At 44.4% G+C, this 20,110-nt stretch overlaps 1 protein-coding gene across 1 annotated transcript in view; it reads left to right on the forward strand.

The window, feature by feature from the left end:
- The window catches only part of SORBS1 (sorbin and SH3 domain containing 1), a 156,157-nt gene that overhangs the window by 74,272 nt on the left and 61,775 nt on the right, over positions 1 to 20,110 (forward strand). The window contains 7 exon segments of the mRNA XM_006925933.3: positions 1,340 to 1,369; positions 6,302 to 6,474; positions 8,243 to 8,306; positions 10,130 to 10,204; positions 10,530 to 10,592; positions 19,843 to 19,890; positions 20,010 to 20,110. Of these exon segments, the coding sequence (XP_006925995.1) occupies positions 1,340 to 1,369; positions 6,302 to 6,474; positions 8,243 to 8,306; positions 10,130 to 10,204; positions 10,530 to 10,592; positions 19,843 to 19,890; positions 20,010 to 20,110 (554 nt within the window).

The raw sequence follows: 20,110 nt of genomic DNA on the forward strand, positions 1-20,110 counted from the left end.
TCCTGGATCTCATGTCACGCGAAACAGTCTGGGGACCACCCTAGGGTTTTTAACTTCTAACTTTTCTAAATAACACCTTTGAAAAGCAATTGCTATTATCGACATCACCTGTCCCTCCAAGAAAGAAAGGCCATTTCACACTTTAGAACTGGGAACAAAGTAGTCTTTTGACTTGAAAAATTTGCTTTTACCTGCTGGGGAAGGTCTGGCCTCTGACTTAGAGTCCAGAGTTTGGGAACCATGGATCCAGTGAGCACTTCGATTTAATAGACAAGGGAGAAACTGAGGCAGAAACTGAGGAAAATGAGGTTACATGATTGGTCAATGTCACCTGGAAGTTGCTGGCAGAGCTGAGCCTAGAGCTCTGCTGGGCTTCTATTGTCCAGCCAGTGTGAGCCTCATCCACGTGCAGAGGTGGACAGGGCTGCATCCGCCGGCCGTGAGCTTCCCTGCCGCTCTATTTACTTCTTGGCCACACTGACTCTGGAAGGAGGGTGGGGACGTGGCCAAGGGGGATGATGATAGCACCCATGTTCTGGCAAGCCTTCTATTTTTATCTGTGTGGCTACTTTATATTTAGCAGCTGTGGAAGGTGAAGGTCATTTTTGTGCTTATCCCATAGCACGTATGCACAGAACTCTCTAAAGGAGAGGTTGGCCTCCCCTCCTCGCGAGTGCCCAGTTAAGGAATGACATGTTAAGGAATGTCATTCCATGTTAAGGAATGACGGGGGCCTGGTGATTAGAGTTGGGAAGAACCTGGACTAGGAGATAAGGGGATCCAGGTTCTAGACCCAGCTCTGGTTTTCAGTGTCATCTCGGTTACTTTGTGCCCCTTTATTCTGAAGTGTCTCAGCCAACCTGACCTACCCACTAGGGTTGCAGCGAAAATTAAAAGTGTTAACCTTTGCAAAAGCTCTTAAAACAATGTGTGGCCCTTAGCAAGCTCTCAGGAGATGGTAGCTGCATGGTTATGATTGCAATTACTTTCTCTCGCAAGGTACCAAGACTGGGGTTGTATAGGGTCCTGCTCCCTTGAGCTGGGAGTTGAGATGGGCTCCTTCAGTGACCAAATTATCTTGAGACAAGATGTAAACAACCAGAAAATGGTGACAATTCCCTGAATCCTGGTATGACTGTAGGGGGAGGGGAATCGGCAACACCACACTCAGATAACGGAGCCATTTTAATCTCCTGTATTTAGCTGGACTGCACAGTATATTAGCATCTGAGCCCAGAGGATAGTGAGGATACAGATTTTGGGATCCTAACGAGTTGTACCAGTCTTACCAAGTCTTTGTGAATCTCACTTACACTGTGTATTTTTTCTTTTACCACAGAACAGCAGAAGCGACTCAGTAGCCTTTCAGGTAGGTGAGAAGTATTTATTTACATGTTAACACCTGTTCTTGTCAAAGCTGGCTTCTGGTCACCACCTGATGTTCAATCAGCAAAGTCTCGTGTGCCCCTCTTATGTGTTGGGGACGCTGTTCATGGCTGGACTGCAAGGGTGGTGAAAAGAGCCGTGGTTCCTGCCTCCCTGCGGCTTTCAGGCTGGTAAGGGCAGATGGGGCAAGGGACCCAAACTAGAAAACATGTTCTGTGGCACTGTGACAAGTGCCTTGATGGGTAAAAACAGGCTACCCTGAATGAGAAAAATAAGGAGTTATGTTTTAGATGGAGTGCTCATGGTAGGCCTTGCTGAAGAAGTCATCTTTCTATTGCTTCTGTCTCTCTCCTAAGATGTGACAAGTTGGGGGTTGGGAAGTACAGGCAAGATCTTTCCTTTTTGGTTGGCAAGCCCTGGTATGATGGACCCAGGCGAGAGCCTCCAACCAGCAGTGCCTACAAGAGGGTGTGAGAGCACCACTCCCCGAATCTGAGCTGGTATTGGAATTTCCTTGATAGCTAGTCAGAGCTCAGGCCATACCTCCGGAGATTCGGATTTAATGAGTATAGAGAAGAATTTGCACTTCTAACCAGCTGCCAGGTGACGCTCAGACTGCCCTCTGTACTAACCACTCTTGAGTAACAAGTTTCATCAAGAGCCAACAAAGGTGGGGAGTGACTACAAATAAATCAGATATTTAGGCTAACTCCTGATAAAGTGTGCAGGGTTGGGATGAGTTGGGTGGGGAGGGAACAAACATGTAGGCGAAAATTGTGAAGAAACCCAGGAATGTTCAGCCTTTTCCTTACTGCTTGCTGTAGCCATTCTGCTCTGAATCTTGGTTCTACCACCTACTGAAGATGTAACCGTAGGCAGGTTACTAATGAGCTAAACTACAGATCGGTGTCTTCCGTCAGATGGCCTCATAGGTTCTGCTTGTAAACAGCTGAGTGCTGAGCACGGGCATTCACTAAGTGCTCGATGGATGCGAGTTACTGTTTTCAGTAGGTGCCCCCATTGATTCGCTCATCATTTTGAGCGCCTACTGCATGTCAGGCGCTGAGCCAGGCTCGGGGCCGTATCAGGGAACGGCGCTGCCCTTGCACAGCTGTGGTGTGGTGAGATGGTTTGTAACCTTGGGTCAGTCACGGACCCATTTGGAGAACCTAATGAAGGCAGTGGATTCATTCTCTAAAAAAAAATAAAATAAAATAAAAAGCCACACATGTGGAAACACACGTATGTGGTCGATTTGCAGGATTTGCAGATACTCATGAACTTGGGGGTTAAGAACTCCTGATCTGTGGCTAATAAAAGCTACCACTCTCTGAGCAGCTGCTCCATGATTTCTGTGTTACTTCAACCCATTGCTGTCCTTGTGATTTGTGGAGAGCTTGGGTGGGGAGGACATAGGGTTCTCACACCCTCTCAGCTTTATCAGGACTTGGCTGTGGGACCAGGACAGGTCGTGGTAGGGTACAAGGTGCCCTTCGCTGTCCCCTCCTGGAGGTGCCACACTCCAGCCCACTTTAATCTGTGGCCCAGCCCAGGCTGCTGAGAACAGGGTGGCTCAGAGTGACTTTACCTCTCTGAGCCAGTTTCCTCGTGTGAGAAATGGGGGTGGTAGTCCTTGCCCCTGCCTGAATGAGATGTTGTAAGGATCCTATGCAACAGAAAGGGGGGTTACACTTTGCACACTGGAAAGTGCTATGTAAATGCCGGGGTTTCTCCACCACGCGGCCAGGCTCGGGCCTCTTCCTCATCTCTAAAAGAAACCTCGGGCTTTTGTCCTCGAGTTTTGGGACAGATTCACTTATGGTGTTTGATAGAATGAGACATAAAGTAAGTACTCCCTAAATGTTAGGTTTCTTTAAAAAGAAGCACCATTTTGTTCAGAAACTCCTGAAAGAGGGGGCTGGCTGAGCTGGTACGTGCCCCGAAGCTCATGATTCTACCCATCTGTGGTAATGGGACTTGGAAGGGCCACCAGCCTCCCTTCTTCTAACTGGTTTTTATCGAACGGAGCTCCATAGGGCTTCATGCTCAGTGAGATTCATCTGGGAATGAGACCTGCAGGGAGTTTGGCCTCAGGAAGCTCCTGGTCCCCTATGGTGGACAGACAGGAAAACAAGATAAGGGCTAGGACAGAGGGGCTGGCATGGGACGTAGAGGTCATGCCTCCCTTCCCTGAGAGGTGTCAACACTGCTATAATCTTCAATCACAAAGCTTTGGTATGAAGAAAAGGAAAGCTTTCCAAGCTCCTAAAACACAGAGGCTCTGTCTGAGGTTGTCAGCACCATCATTTACTCAGTGGCCCTTTCCAGGACCTTCCTTTCGAGAGCGCAGTATAGTATTAGAAATAAATGCTCCAGGATGTCATGTGAGGGATCAGAATTTGCCTAGTGAGAAAGAGCAGCAAGCCCTCATTTAACATGGACGTCAAAAAGGGTGGCCTTGTTACCTGTGTTGCACAATGAAATGTCACTTTGGGTGACACTGTGTAAAGAGAGATGTTTTTTCAGGGGCTGCAATTCAGCCTCCTGTATATTGAAATCCACTCAGTCATGAATCACATGATCACAAACTTATAAAGTAAAATGATTCAGGGCTAATTTTTGTAGATCAAAAGGATTCTGGCAGCTTTGGAATACATCCATGGACTGTCAGCCTGAGTTTTGCAGTTAAGTGATTATTGTCAAGGTACCTGCTATAACAATTACAAAATTTCTCTGCATCTGAAAACCCCGATAATGGCATAGCTGTGATCTAATTCTTCTGAAGAGATGACACTAAAGAGCGAGGCATGTGCCTCCAAGCACCAGGTGAGATAGCACTTGAAATCTTGATCATACTTGGGATGGAGAGGAGAATGCTTAGCAGAGCCATATTAAAGGAAGACTCTGATAATTTGAAATACCCTTGCACTTCCCAGGCTTCCTGCCATGTTCTTGACCCCCGATGGAATTTCCTGGGAGCATTAGGACTCACACGATAAAGCCAGTCTGGTCTTAACATCATTTAAAGCGCGTGGTGATGATGCCCGAGATCAGGTTTTCTGAAGGACTCACTGAGCTCAGTCTCCCACAGAATGTTTAGAAATCGCTCTGTAGTGACAGAATGAGTGAGTGCTCATTTCAGAAGTTAGCTTGAAATCTGGGCAGAGACACTTCGTCGAGCAGACTGTGGAAGTCATAAAACCTGACCCAGCCGATGTCACAGACACACACACATCTCTGACTACGGTACGACTTTGCATGTGCCCTCACGTCTCACCTTTTTGCCAAAGTTTAGTCCCTCAGCCAGCACTCTGCACCTTTTCCGTCCTTGAAGATGAGGAACTCCCCCTCAATCAGTGAACAGGCGTTTATTGAGCGTTCGTCAGTTGCCAGGGGACATCTCCCTCCCCGTCGGTCTCACCTAAGGGGGTTCACTGATAGAACTTCAGACTCCTCTGGCTTAGACCTTTTTGCCCCCTCTGTTGTGACCTCCGTGGTTGCCATCCGACACACTTTCTTCCCTACTCACCTCCCGACTTACTACCCCACTTCCGCGTGTACCTTCCTCCCTTCTGCAGTCTGGCATCTGTCCCCACTGCCCTCCTGAAATTGCTGCCTCAGAGAGATCCTGTGACCCTTCTTTTGTCTAATCTAATGCCTCCTCCTCCTCTGCTTCCATTTCTGTTTTTGGTTGTGCTTTTTCTTTTTCTTTTTTTTGACTCAGTGAACCGCCCACTTCTTGGAATTATCTTCCCTGGTTTCAGCGACACCTCAGTGTACCTTTTTGATTCATCTCCTGTTCCTCTGATGACATTGTTTTGGGAATCCTTTTTTGCTTTTCAGTCTGTGTCTGTGGCATTCCTTCGGACATGACTCCAGCCCTTGACTCTGCTCTCACTCACCTCCTCCACTGGGTTCTTCCATCGCCTTGACTTCAGCCCTCATTTTTGTGTTGGTGGCTCCAAAATTGCACTGCGGCCAGGGCCTCTCACCTGGGCTCCACGCCCACCTTTCTTCTGGGGGGTCTCTAGGGCATTTCTACTTGAATGTCTCACTGTCTCCTCAAAGTTACTATGTCTAAATGGAAGTGACCATTTTTCCCTGCCTTCCCCAAACAGTTCCTTGTCCTATGCATGTGAATGCATAGCACCTGGCAGGTGCTTAATAAATGCCTTTCCATAAATAAATGACATGGCTTGGAATAACAGATTAAGCTAAGTGACTTTATAATCTGTAGACCTATAGTATGTTATTAGCTCTCTGTAACTTCCAATCCTGAATCATTTTAAAAATTCCAATGTGCACTTAGCAATTTGTGCTTTTTGAGCATTTTGGTATAAGCGGGCTTGTTAGGTTCTCTCACAGCATCGCTATGAGCTTGCTCGTAGAAGTATTATCCCCATTTTTGAATGAAAAAACAGAGGCACAGAAAAGTTAAGTGACTTCTCCAAGATGAAACAAGAACTTCTAAGTAATATTTGGTCACCTCTTTACAGTTTTGCCTGTTCCCTGACTTTCTAGAATAGTCAGAACCACTTGGATGTCGGGAGCACCAAGTGTATATCTCTGCAGGGCACTTACCATGCTCTCTGCGATTTTTTTTTTGAAGGGCCCAGATGGTAAATATATTAGGTTTCACAAGCCACACGGTTTCTGTCACAGCTACTCAGCTTTGCCATTGTAGCTCGAAAGCAGCCATAAATAATACGTAAATACTGGAATAGTCATGCCCATTCAAAAGTTTATTTACAAAAACAGGTGGCAGGGCCTAGTTTGCTGACCCTTGCTCTGAGTGAAACTCTTTCCAGCTGAGAATTAGCAAACACACTTTCCCCCAGATGGATTGTTTGAGAATTTTATTTTTGCTTGGGAGCCAGCAGTAGAGCTTCAACTAATGATTGTTTTTCACTTCCAGATCCTGTCTCAGAAAGAAGAGTGGGAGAGCGGGACTCAGCACCAACCCAGGAAAAACCCACCTCTCCGGGCAGGGCTATTGAAAGAAAGGCAAAGGATGATGGCCGGAGAGTGGTTAAGAGCACTCAGGACCTGAGCGATGTTTCTGTGGATGAAGTGGGCATCCCACTCCGGGTACGAATATTGGCCAGGAAGTCCTCCTAGGCTTCCTCCTAAGCTAGCGATGGATGTACACCCCGAGAGCACGTGGACCGCGCCGTGGATTGCAAAGGCCTCATGAGAAGGGTCCTCACTACTCTCCAAGTCTGCTGCAAGCCATAGAGTCTAGAGAGCTGTGCCCCAGCCTCTCGAGCCCACCTTCGTCCTGGGCTCAGCGTGCAGCAGCTTTTCTCAAGCGTGTGTTAGGTGTTATTAAGTCTTATGAGAAAATGGATTTCATGGTTGAATGACTGGAGAAAAGCTAGATGAAAGAAAAGCAGCAAGACTTCCCTGCAGCAGAACTTCTGAGAGGCTTTGTTTAAGGGGAGAACGTTATGGGCAGTATTTCCCAGTCTCCTTTATTACTTATCGTTCCATTGAGGACAGTCAGACATTGTTAGTCCAGGGTTAGAGAACACTGGGGAGAGTACAAGGCTTAGGGTCCCTGTCTACGGGTTCAGGAAAAGTTCCCCTGCATTGGGAGCTACCCCAGCATCCAGAGTGAGTAGGAAACTCTGAAGGAACCACAGAAGGGATTCAGCCACCTGAGGCCTCCGGAACAGTGGGTCTTGCTCGGGGCAACCCTGCCCAGCTCTCCCCGACTACATGCCAGCCTCCTACAGGCCCTGAGGGATTCCAGGGAAGCCCAGCTTTTGAAGCCGGATTGGAGTGAATTCCATGCCTCTCTGTATGCCCACCAGAACATTGGCTGCAAGATATTTCTCTGTGATTTTCGTTGAGCAAATGGACAGGTTTTTGTGTCCCTATGGAGGGAACCGATAGAAACAGCAGTGGGCTAAGCCTCAAAAGAACTGTCGTCTGGTCCTAAGTAATAACTACTATATAATAATAAGAAAAAGAGGAATTATTAGTAATCACAGCTACTCGCTGAGTATATTATCTCATTTAAATATCATTCACTCTATAAAGTGAATTCTAATATTCCCATTTTATGGATTAGGAAACAGGGACTCAGAGCGATTGCATTACTTACCCAGCATTACACAGCTTGTGGGTGCCAGGTCTGTCTGAGTCCCAGAACATTACCCACAAGGAGTTAGGCAGCCCCCACTCACCTTCTCACCAGCTCTGTGACCAAGGGCAGCTTTGACTCTTCCTCATCTGTAAAGTGGGAGTGAACATGGCTGGTCTAAATACCTGTCTTCTTCCTTGTTTTATTTTTACCTTAAAAAAAAAAAGCCCAGCTGCGTGGTTAGGATGACAGCTCTCTGGCTTTGGCTGTTATAATGGGTTCCATTTTAACGTGTGCATTCTAAATCTGGCCCTATGCAAGGTGACTTACATACACTCTACAGAAGAAGCTGAAATGGGCGGGGGCATGGCCCGATAAGCGAATGTTCTTTGTCTCTTATGTTTCTAGGTGGCTCTACTTCAGTTTAGTACTCTAATATGGAGAGAGATTCTCTCTAAAAATAAAATTTTAAGAAATTATATAAAAATGGACACATGCAAGTGGATCTTTGTTCACTGTTTTCAAAATCTGCAGCCTTTTGACCAAATATTACTCTGCAGATTCAGGTCTAACTCTCTTGGTTTCTCTGTTCTTTCTCAAATGTTTTGAATTTTTAAATAAGATTTAAATATGAGTCACAAAGATGTATAGAGTTATATGAATTTTGACTTGAGGTGTTGTCGCTTTCCGTTTTGATTTTGTGATCACAGAAGTTCTGAAACATACCAACATTTCCATTTCATTTTCCTCCTTGCCTCTGTTTTTTTCCAGAACACCGAGAGATCAAAAGACTGGTACAAGACCATGTTTAAGCAGATCCACAAACTGAACAGAGGTACTAGTTTTTATTCGTAGAAGCTGCACTGTGCTCCTTTGTTGACTGTTGTGATAAGGGCCTAAACTCACTTCGCTAGGATGCCGGGAGACTGGCCCCATGACTTGACCTCATTGAGCACCAGCCTGCCTGAGCCCAGCCGTACCCCTTCAGAGCAGGAGAGGGAGGGAGCACTTCTGTGCCGGCCTCACGTGGGATTTGAGGTCAGCTCGCAAGTCCTCCCTTCCAGATACCATGGGATGCAGCAGGCTGAGCCCAGCCCTCTGCCTGCACCCCAACATCCGCCTGCCTGGGATCGGAGCAGCTCTGACTCCCACCTGCTTCTAGCTTGAGGCGCACTTCCCCATGTCAGCCCATGTCTGTCTTGTAGGCAGAACGAGTTGAGAAAGCATTGAACTGGGAGTTAAAACCTATTCTCACCTGGATTCAGTCCTCCAGCATTCGTGTGATCGTGAGCCAGTCGTGTACCTCTCTGTGTTTGTCCCGCTTCCCTTTCTCCAAGGGATGATGCAGGGTCCAAATGAGAGCAAAATTTGCCTCGTGAGGTAATGTGCCTGGTGCACCTGTAAGGCGGTGTTAATATGAAAGATAATCTTCTCCAGCTGGAAGCCAGCCCTTGGCAGGTAGCCCTGAGAGTCAGTCAAGAGCTGACACACCAAAGCCCGCTCAAGCTGGAAGAGAAGCACTGCCAAGTCAGGGGCCCGCCAGGTGGCAGCAGGTGACCCAGCATGGCTGGAGAACCTCGGGCCAGTGCTCAGGCAGGTCATGACCCCACCAGCTCCCACCGCCTGCTTCGCCAGTCAGCTGATAGGCAGGGATGCAGCTGCACCGTGGGAAGGGTACCACTCCTGCGAGCAGAGCATCCTGTCCCTCCCTATGGCCAAATCCAGTCTGGCTGCCTGGCACAGATGACACATGAAGGCAAAGAAAAAGTGTTCGGGTCAGCATCAGCCTAAGCCACAGATAACCGATCTCTCTGATTAGCTGTGGATGCCAGCTAACGTCACTTAATTAGCTCCTGCACTGTTCAGAATGAACCTGGCTGTGCCCCTCTTTGACTGTTTCTAAATACTGAGATGCTCTTGTTTAGTGTTTCTTTAGCCAAGAGTAAGTCCACTCTAGTTGGGTGGATGAGCTCCGTCACAGTGGTGTTGCTAATTGGATAGTGTTAGTTCCACTGGTTACTTCCTAAAGCCGGTGTCCATTTCCTCCAGCAATCTGTGTCTCTCTCCTTTAGACACAGTTCTGGTAGCCCAAATACCGAGACACTGGTGCATATGTGGAAAATATGTAATTCTGCCCTCAGGCAATATTGGCCCTCTCATATGTTATAGCTATTAACTCAGCCTAAATTACAGGTCCTAAATAAAACTACCTGCTTTAATGTTAAGTGGATTCTTAATTTTTCAAATTCCTCTGTCTGTTTGCCTTAATTCTAATGTCCACAGCACAAGGTTTGATTTATTTTTTGAAAAATTTTATGAGTGTTTTCATTGCATACTATTTATTAACATACTTAATATTTTTTCCTATAAAAGCTAAAACTGGAAGCTTTGTGCTTTATGCCTCTTGCTTACAGGAGCCTATATGTATGTAATTTTATGTCCAAAAAGAGAAATGATTATTTTTCTTTTGATGTGTCTCAGTACTTCAGGCAAAAGGACTGGATTTTTAAAAGCAGTTTGAATTTCTTTCATATCGCTAGTGAAGCTTAGTATGTTCCCAAATTCAAGGAACCTAAATTGTGTGTGGATTCCTATTCGTTCATTCTCTCCATTTGTATCTTCCTCTATTCTCTCTCCCAAACCTGCTCCTCTGCCTAGACACTCCTGAAGAAAACCCTTATTTCCCTACGTACAAATTCCCTGAACTTCCTGAAATCCAGCAAAATTCTGAAGGTACCACAAACTTAGACAGCGTATCTGTTGTCCTAGTCTTTAATTCATTCTTACAGTTTGATTATAGGAATGAGACTTGGCTTTTAGATTATTTTTATAGCTGTTTTTGGTTGTTGAAAATTTCATTTCACTCATTTGCATGATGTGCTGTATTAAAATAACTAAGACTTTTCTAATTCATTAACCAATTTTCAAGCGTGATGCCAGTGTGCTTTAATAACACTAAAATAGGTAATCGATCGTTCAAAAGAGTCATTTGGGGATTTGTAAGTTCCTCCACTTCATGGTGGATAGTTTCAAAATCCACTGCTTTTCTCTGCTGCAGAGGACAATCCTTACACTCCTACCTACCAGTTTCCTGCATCTACTCCTAGTCCTAAATCTGAAGGTAATTAAGGGGAAATCACGTGCCTCTCTTTGTGCCAGTGCTGTTACTTTCTTTTTCACCTTGGGGTTTTTCCCAGTGGCCAAGGGCCGTCTCCCAGTCATTTGCTCTCCTCTAACCTTGTCGTCTCGCTCCTCATTGACTGTGTAACAGAGTCTGTCCAGATGGTGTTTTTAATCCTATTCCCTTGGAATCTACATGGTTAACGGTGTAGCCAGTAGAGCTTAGTTATGGTGCTTTGATCATGTGTGGCTCTGGGAAAAGCTGCCCGTACCCAACTACCCAGGGATGGTTTGTGTTTGGGGAGGTCACAAGGTGCTGGTGGCTGGGCAGTGACTCAGGGAAGCTAAGTCATTATGGTTGGTGGGCAGGAGGTAGATGTGCCAACTGTCAACAACAGAAAATTTACCCAGTTTCAGTATGTGCAATTAACTTGTCACTGGGCACCTCTTGTCATGGACCCTCAGGGTGTGTCTCCTTAATAGGGAATTCCCAAAGGGGTATCCAGCTATAAGAGTCGGTCATGGTGGGAAATGATACTTCTTGAAAATAAGGGCTTTGGCTAAAAAGTATTTCATGAAAGAGCTGGCTAGGAATTTGGACCTGCTGGGGAGCACAGCCACACTTGTGTCTGAGGTGTTCTTTTCTAGAGCAAAAAATCTAGGTGTCAAAGAAGATTCTAAAAGGCAAGTTAAAGGCAACATTCTGAGAATCGGCCTAGTCCCAGGAATTGTCTGATCTTTGCATGAGTGACCCAGAAAGAGGAGAGTGGATGGGCTATGCAGGAGGAAATTTCATTAAATGCTCTTCTAGGATAAGATGTTGAGTCCTCTGAACTTCATTCATTCAGGTAGTATTGAGCACTTGTGTGTGCTGTACAGTGTCCTTGGAACTGAGGCTAGTACCATGAGTAAGATATGTCCTCTATTCTCAAAAGTCCACGCCTGGCAGAGAATTAGACAAGGCCATTTCATCGTACTGTATGTGGTGGCAGTTGCAAGAGCATATGTCCAGAAGACCACAGAAAACCTTGATGGCGCACAGTAGGCCCTCCATACACACCTAGAAAATGTTGATGGGTGCAGGTTCTGGACCATGGAATCAGAGTTTTTTTCTAAAGATGAAGTCCCATGCTGCCACCCCCTCTGTCCATCTCTGCTCTAGTTAAGTCAGCAAACCATCCGCACAGCTCTTCTCATCATTGGTAAAGTCATCCATTCAGTCATTCACCAAACTTTTATTGATCGCTTAAAATATATGAGGTGACACAGTGGATGTGATACATACAGTTGTGGTTAAAATACCATATTTCATTTTTGGTCTCCCTGTTATGTGCTAGTCTTTGGTATCCAACCATTTCATGCTCAGGATCTATTTTGAAAAAAAGAAAAAGTCTACTAAACAAAAACAGACTTAAAAATTAAACGTTGATGATTTAATTTTAATCAGTGACCTCCTTGCTGCCAAAAAGAGTCTAAATATTAGGTGTGACATAATCTAACATTTTTGTCTTGGGTTGCTGATTCTAGCCAAAAGCATTTCGTAAGAAACAACGGACTGAGTTGGACAAGGGAATTTTTTCGGGGTAATTTTGACTAAACGCAGTTTTTGATTTGTGCTTTATTTGGACTTGTGAACCCAACCCACTCAATAAGATAGGGTTCTCTTCTATGGAAGATGACAAGTACACAGCATGCCTGAGGGCATATTATCCCATAAGTGTAGGCAGAGGAAGGCCACCTGGAGAAGTCCTGTGGAGAAGAACAGTGACTCCCATTGGATAGAAAGGATGCTGTAGGCCTGTCATAGGCAATGCCAGCAAATGTCACAGTCATCCTGGCTGTTGATCTGAAGACAGAGTTTCACAGCTTCACACCCAGAGCTGCCACGCAGGAGCTGCCACACCTAGCAACCCTGGCTGATGATGACGTTTGCTTTTTGGTACACGTCAAGTCAGGCACAAGAAGGAACTGGGGTCACTTTGCCTAAATGCATAAACAGTGAGGGATGACATGATAACGTTTACCTATCATTTAGGAAGCAGACCCTTACTATTTTTTATTTTCAAAGATCAAAAAGGAAAAAATAGTCTTAAAGGATAAAAAGGAAAAAAATTAGACTGGACGCAAAAATTTCATAATACCCAATATAATTAAATTTTAACGCAAGTTTCTAAGAAGTCTTCTTCTCTGGAGAGCTTTTAAAAATAGGGTTGATTTCATCTCTTGCCCACGCTTCTGCCTAGATGACAGATCTAGACATCGATCACAGATGTATTCAGTTAGATGAAGGCTTTTTACAAGTGAGTGAAAGGTTTGAGCTGGATCACTTTATCATCATTTTTATTTTAAATTTTTTTAAACTAATAAGCGATTCTCTGGCTTATGGTTTTGATGTCTGTGACCTCCAGCAGGTCCTCCTCAGCCGTGTCCTTGGTACGTCTCCAGCCCTGTGTTCCTGATAGGTGGTCCTGGACTCTGCACACCCTTTTTGACAAGGGAAAGATTTATGGCTTTCAAAGAAAGGTGTCAAGGACAAATTAACACTTGACTGAGGTTCTACCCCTCATTTTTAATAAGCATTAAAAAATAGACAACTTTACTGAGAAATGTGAGCTGTCTGTCCCCTGAGGAGAAGGAAACCTGTTGTTGCTGCTGGGTTGTTTTGTTTTGTTTTGTTTGAATTCAGAATTTGAAACTAAAATTACTTGCAATAAACCCATCAAAACCTAGCCTAATGGCTGCTGCCTCTGTCTAAATTCTGGTTGTGTACAGTATAAAAAAAAAAAAATTTCTAAGAGCCTCAATGCTGATTCTTCTAAACAGTAAAGGACTATGTGAAAGTCTGTTTATAGCAGCTTAGCAACCTTTTTATTTTTTTTTTACCCCAGCTATAGTGACAAAGTAAACTTATAGCCAGACTTTCAGAAGATAAATAGAATTAACATGTCTTAATCAATGAGGTTCAAAATGTGCTTTTAAAGAAACCCATAAATTCCAACAAGGAGGAGTCACTTCTAATCACTTTCTACTCTTTGAGATCACTCTGTGGGACAGGAGTGATATTATGTTTAATTACTCTTTGTTTCATGAGGTAGTTGGGAGGAATTGGGGCTAGGAACTTCTGGAAGAATAGAATGAATTCAGGAGACTTATTTCTTGTAATTTTACTATATGCCCTGGTCATTAGAGAGCTTATCCAAATTAAAAATAATTTACCATAAATTCTTTAGGAATAAATTTCAAGTAAGGCTAAGCAAATGAGTTTTACTCTAAAAAAAGAAAGAAAAGAAAACCCACTCTGTCCTCCTCATCATTCCTTCCTCTCTGACCATAAGCTACTTGTCTGAGAATTACACTCCATTTTCTCTCCTAAAAGCAAATGTCCTTTCCTTGCATTTTGGATGTGATTGAAAACCAAAAAGATTGTGGGAGCGAGGGGCGGGAATGTGGATGGAGACCAGCACCAGCCCCACCCACCGCTGCACCCAGACCATGGAAGGGCTTCCAGGAGAGTCTTCAGACATCTTGCCCCATGGTTTCCTCCTGAAGCAGGAGCAGGATGAACAAGCTGTGGAAAAACAGCTTCGAAAACGCTCCCGCTTCCTCTTCCCTTCCTCCTCCCTTCCGTTTTAGGAAATAGCAGTGTGGTGGCCAACCCCTCAGCAGCTCACAGTCATAATCCTATTAATGACAATAATAGCATAGCCACTGCAGTGACTGTGCCTCACCGCCCTTGATTAGGCTCTGTGTGAATGCATCACACCTGTTATGTCACTTTCATCCTCCCAGCAACCTCATGAGATAAGTCCTCATTTTTATCAATAAAGGGTGTGAGGCTCAGAAAGGTTAAACAATTTATGCAAGATCACACAGTAAGTTGCAGAGCCAGAATTCAAATCCAGGGCTCTGGCCACCCCTCCCCCGCCACTCCCCTGCAAACATGGGCTTGCACTTATTTGTTCTAGTGCTCTGCTGATTCCTGTTCCCCTCCTGCTATACTCTGTGTTCATGGTTGACCCACTGGCCAAGGGCTCTCTGATGCTTAACTCCAGGCCTGCAATTTGCCCTGCTTCTGAGTCAGCTGTGTTTCACTCAGCTGAGCTTGTGTCTCCTGGGATAGTGTCTAAAAATATGAAGTTAGGAAAGCTCCCCAAGTGATTTTGACACATGGCTGGGACTGAGAACCCCTGGAATGAAGGAAAACCACATTTCCCACCCTCTAAAAAAAGGTGGAAGATACTTGCCAGTACAATTTTGTGGGTTTGGGTATAGAATTCATTAGAATAGGGAAAACAAATTCAAAAATTTCTTCAAGGAAGTGGAAGACATTTTCAAATGATGCCTCCAAATCAGCAGTAAAACCAAGTAACTAGTGTGTTACTTTGTGGTCCATGGCCTATAAGGACCCGTTTGGCCACGTCAGGATGAAAGGCTATCATATTAGCCAGGAGCGAAGTCCCAGAGACCAGCTTTCCCCCTTGCTTTTTGGATGCTTCTTCCACTAGTCAGGCTGATGGTGGCCACTGCCACCTCCTGGTGAAGTGACTTAAGACACTATCCCCAAGGCATTCCCAGGTTTTGGAGATGTGTCGTGTCACAGTGATCTGTCTCATTGAGCTTTTTCCTCATTTCTAGATGAGGATGCACTAAGGCAAGGATTTAAGAGGCTGATTTTCCCAGGCACATCTATGTTTGGGTTAAAAAAGTCCTCTACTGGCCTTACAGGATTTCTAAGAATAGCCTTATTTCGTTTGAGTTCAAGCAAATAGTTCTATTGTGAAGATGCCTGGCCAGGATCTGTGCCTCCTGCCCCAAACTGTAGCTAGTACTGCCCGGAGGAGGGGCTGAGCTGCTCATAGCGGCCACCTTTGCTCTCCTAACTAGAGCTGCCCGGAAGGTCTCCGCCTGGCAAGTGTGAAAGTCTGTGACTGGCCTGTCAGATAGTTGAGACAGTCGCAGTTACCCACTTTCCCACCTTCAAGGGCCAGGGATGCTGCAGGAGGTGAGGTCGGTGAGTCTTTTTCCAGCTTTTACTCCTCTCGCTTCTTTCCTGCTCCACCTTCTTCTCCTCCAGATTCCGTTTTCTTCCCCAAATTTGCCTTCTCTAGCTACTCAGCACCCTAAAGTGATTTTTTTTTGTCCCTTAAAATTTGATCGCCTATAACCAGAACATAGACAGTTAGCTATTTGTGACTACCTGGCCCCATTTCCTCCTTTGTTCCTACCCAGTCCCACCTAGACTTTGTCACCCACCTCCGCATACGTCTCTTTGAATATTTTTGTTTGTGGTGTGTATGTCTCTATCTTCACCCCTTTATCCTTTCTCCCCCGAAGTGTATAGGGTAAAGCAAGAAAAGGAATTAATTTGAGCAGTGGAAAAAGATCGTGTTAAAAGTGAGCCACTAATATTGAAAAATAATTTTTAAGTTTAAAGGCCTAAGGAATGCATAAAATTGAAACTTAATTGATATAGGCAAGCAATTATGCAAATATCACTTTTTTGCCCATCATCCCATTTTGGTCAATTACATACTTTTTATAGAACAATCATTCTCAACTTGCACTTTTTCCAGTGTCTTTAAGATTGTCACTAATTCTTTAAAAAAAAAAGGTCCTTTTTTAGAAGTTCATTTTTAAAGTCACTGTGGTTGAAAGGCAATTTTGTGCCTCCTGGCAGTTTTAGGAGAGTGGTTGTTCGTAAGTGAGCCTCCGAGGACAGATTGCCAAAGCCCAGAGTGGAACCGTTGGTGTGTGAATGTCAGGGCCCAGCAGGGGCCTTCGGGCCCCCAAGTGAGTCGTGCACCCTGCGTAAATCCCGCTTAGTGCTAGAGCCTCCTGGAAGTCACGGGCACAGGAAGCTCTGAACGTTGCTGCCAAGGTTGGATCTATGCTGCTTTGAGGGGCACAGTCAGCATGTGGCTCCACCACAGATAGAAATCACAAGATTCCAGCTCACCAAGCTCACTGTGCCATTGTTTTAAAGAACCTTGGGAAAACAATAAGGGCGGGTTTCAGCCACTGACAATGTCTGTGTTCCTGGACGACTTGAGAAACGTTTCATTTAATGTATCTTAACTGTGGTTAGACACATACATTCTCTGTCACATGTTCCATTCGGCTAACTCTGGCATATAGAAATACAGACAGGTGACCCTTACACCCAGTTTTCCCACTCGTTGGTATTTCTAACTTCTTACCCATCTACCCCAGCGTGGACTTACTTAGCCTGCAAGGAGAGGATAGCAAGAAATAGCAAGTGGAAGATATAGCAAGAATGACTCAATTTTATCCATTGTCCCTGGAGACCAACTGGAGGAAAACTAAAAGTGTGGTGGGGTAACTTAGAAAACTTGCTTAAGGGTCACCAGGGAGGGGGTGATGCAGAAAAACAGAGCAAAGGCTTCAAGGGCGGGAGGCAGTATGGCCAGCACTGGAGTCCGAGACTTGAGTTTCAAAACAACACCCTCCCCTGTCACTTGCATAATATAAATTATAATGGAAGAGCCACATTGTCCTCCGGGATTGAGCAGCTGAGGGTCGGGTCGGGTTAACATAGAACATAGCACCCATCCCTACTACAGGGCTTAGAGGCACTTAGGGAAGTGAAGCTGGAAAGACCTTGATTCTATGTTTACTTTATCTTACTGTGCAGCTAAAGGCAAATTTTCTAACCTCCCTGGCCCTTAATTTCTTTGTCTGTAAAATGAAATATTTATGTATCTCCTAGAGGGTTTTTTTTTTTTTTTTTGCTTTTGCAAGGATTAAGAGAGACGATATTAGTAAATTATTAGTAAATTAATGGGAGCTGCTATTATTTTTATCCCTGAGTGTAGGTAAAATTCTCTTCCATTAGATTCGCAAGACAAACATTAAAAAAGTTTAAAGATTAAATTATACATCCCCTAGATATTCAGATGAATCCATACGGCTTCAGTTTTCCCTCTTATAAGTTCGATGAACAGAAATCCACACGTCAGACTCAGATCTCATGGACACTGCCAGAAATGAAAAGCTTATTCACTCCAAGACGCCCTGCCCTGTGTTAGCCTCGGTGGGCGAGATTTCTTTTTCCAGCTACGCCATATAGGAAATAGCTTCAAGAACATTCAGCCATTCAGATTCTCTGTTGCCTTCACTCCTCATCTTTCCTGCTTCTGATGCTTTTCAAAACACACAAATGGTTTAACTCCCCAAGCTATGTTCTCTTTTTCATTTTATAAGAACTATTTCTCATTTTCTTTTAACAAATCTAGAATTCCACATTAGAAAGCTCTGGGGTGAAAAATAATTTTTAAGAGCTCAGGCTTTAAAAAGAAATTTCTTTGAATCTTTAAATATCTTTCTCCTCCTCATTTGCTTTTACCTCAAGAACCAGGTAATAGAAATTAACCCTCACTTTATCATATCCTGAGAGCTGTAAGTTCTCCATGATTCAGAGAGAGACAGGGTTTTGAGCTAAAATGCTAGGCTGGAGTTTAAGCACTATATACATTGGTTCCTAACTAAATTAATTTTTCATTTGGCAGGCACCATTTTTCCAACCAAATTCCTGCAATCAAACTTGATTTTTAATTTTCTTTGACATTGTGGCATTTTATCAGTATAATACTCAGAAGTTCAAAATTCAAAAAACAAAAAACAAAAAAAACCAGACAATTCAAAATTCTTCAGAGCAGTACTTCAAACTATATATTTCTGGATCCCGTTTTATCTCCTCTGCCCTATTTTCAGAAGTTAAATAAGCTTATATACTCAGTGTATAGCAGGGAAAGACTTGGCTGTGTTGGTAAAAGAACCTTAAGCCTTGTTCAAATTTAATAGTAACTAATCCTGTCTTTAAAGTAAAAGGAGGGAGGGAGGGAGGAAAGTTGGGGAGAAGATAACTTGGTACCTGCTTTTTCTTTATTCAGGCTAGGGGGGGCCTGGGACAGATAAAAATGGGGGAGAAGAAGAAGAGTAAGAAGGGGCGATTAGAGAGGTGGTCTTTGAATAATAGTTCACTCAAAATAATAGCAGTGTTAGCTTTATTTACATGTCACAGAATATTCTGACCTTTATTGCTCTGAAACTTAAAATGATTTATGTAGAGACAAGGACTTGATTAACACTTAGTCATTAATATATATTAGATTCTTTGGCTTGTCTTTCCAGGTTAGTTCACATGTTTTGTTAAAGTTGCTACAGATTTTCAAGGGGAGGAGTTGGGTCTTCAATCCATAGTCATGAATTCTGAATTCAGGTTAGCAAGATACCTAGAAAATGGGAAAGACAGACTGTTTTAGCCTAACTCTTTTTGGAGAAATATTTTGGAAGGATCATCTTGACTAAATATCCTGCATTTTCAGGACGCTCCCAGGTTTAAAATCTATTCCCATAAATGTACCTGTCGTCTCAGTTTTAGTTCGTGCAGCCACTTCCATGAGAGTTTCAGATCTTGTCTCGGTTCTCCAAGTCTTAGAGCCCCAGTGTTCAGCTTATTTAGGGACATGTGTCACGCCTTTGGAGAGCCATCTCACGCTACAGAAACCCAGGTGAATTTGATTTGTTTCAGAGTCACAATTTAGAGACTCACCCCTCGCAGTGGCTTTGCAGAGCAAACCGCATAACCGCATTCGCCATGGGTGTGTTGTGTTCCAAGGAAGGAAAGCTATGAGGAACCAGATTGAGATGGAATCACAGCAAATGACTATGGTGGTTTTCTCAAGCTATTTTCTTAGTTGCAGAACCTGTCTATTAAATGATGTTGGATATGGAACTTTAGCATATAAAACAGGTCACAGCTGAGGTGGGGAGCTAGAAACCACACCTCTGCCCCGCCCCCAACACACCCCGTAGCAGGCCTGGGGGACTCCCTGGAACTCAGCAGGCAAGATCAGAGACTCTCAGGGTGAACGTCGAGGACCCATCTCAGCCCCTGCTTTCAGGTCAGCCAGGCTGAGGCTCCCATGTTCCAGCTTTGCTTGTGGAAATTCTCTTGAGGAGGATCTTTGGCTACTTGTCCTCATGCTTTTCTTGATGTCAGATGGCAGTTGTCCTAGGTATCATGAATGTACCTTCTGGACTGTGGGTGGGTGGCCCTGCAAAACCTTGCTCTTGTCAAGCGGGTTTGCTGCGGCACACTCGGCTCCTCTCTCTTCTGGGCTCTCTGGTGTGGCTGGATACCAGCGCAGGATGGTGGAAGTGGGGGACATGTCACCCGTTCTCCTACCTCAGCTGGATTTCTTCTGATTACATTTTGTTTTGTTCAATAGATGACGATTCAGATCTGTATTCTCCTCGGTACTCCTTTTCTGAAGACAGTAAGTGACTTAGAGTTTCCTGGTTATGGGGGAGGAAGGGGGAGTAGTGGATGAGGGAAGACATCTTACTATTTTCAGTTTTCATTTTAAAAGTCTTTTGTTCCACTTTCCTTCTCCAGCCAAATCTCCTCTTTCTGTGCCTCGCTCAAAAAGTGAGATGAGCTACATCGATGGTGAGAAGGTAGTTAAGAGATCTGCCACACTTCCCCTCCCGACCCGC

The sequence above is a fragment of the Pteropus alecto genome, unplaced genomic scaffold (genome assembly GCF_000325575.1).
Source record: "Pteropus alecto unplaced genomic scaffold, ASM32557v1 scaffold88, whole genome shotgun sequence".
Lineage (NCBI taxonomy): Eukaryota > Metazoa > Chordata > Mammalia > Chiroptera > Pteropodidae > Pteropus > Pteropus alecto.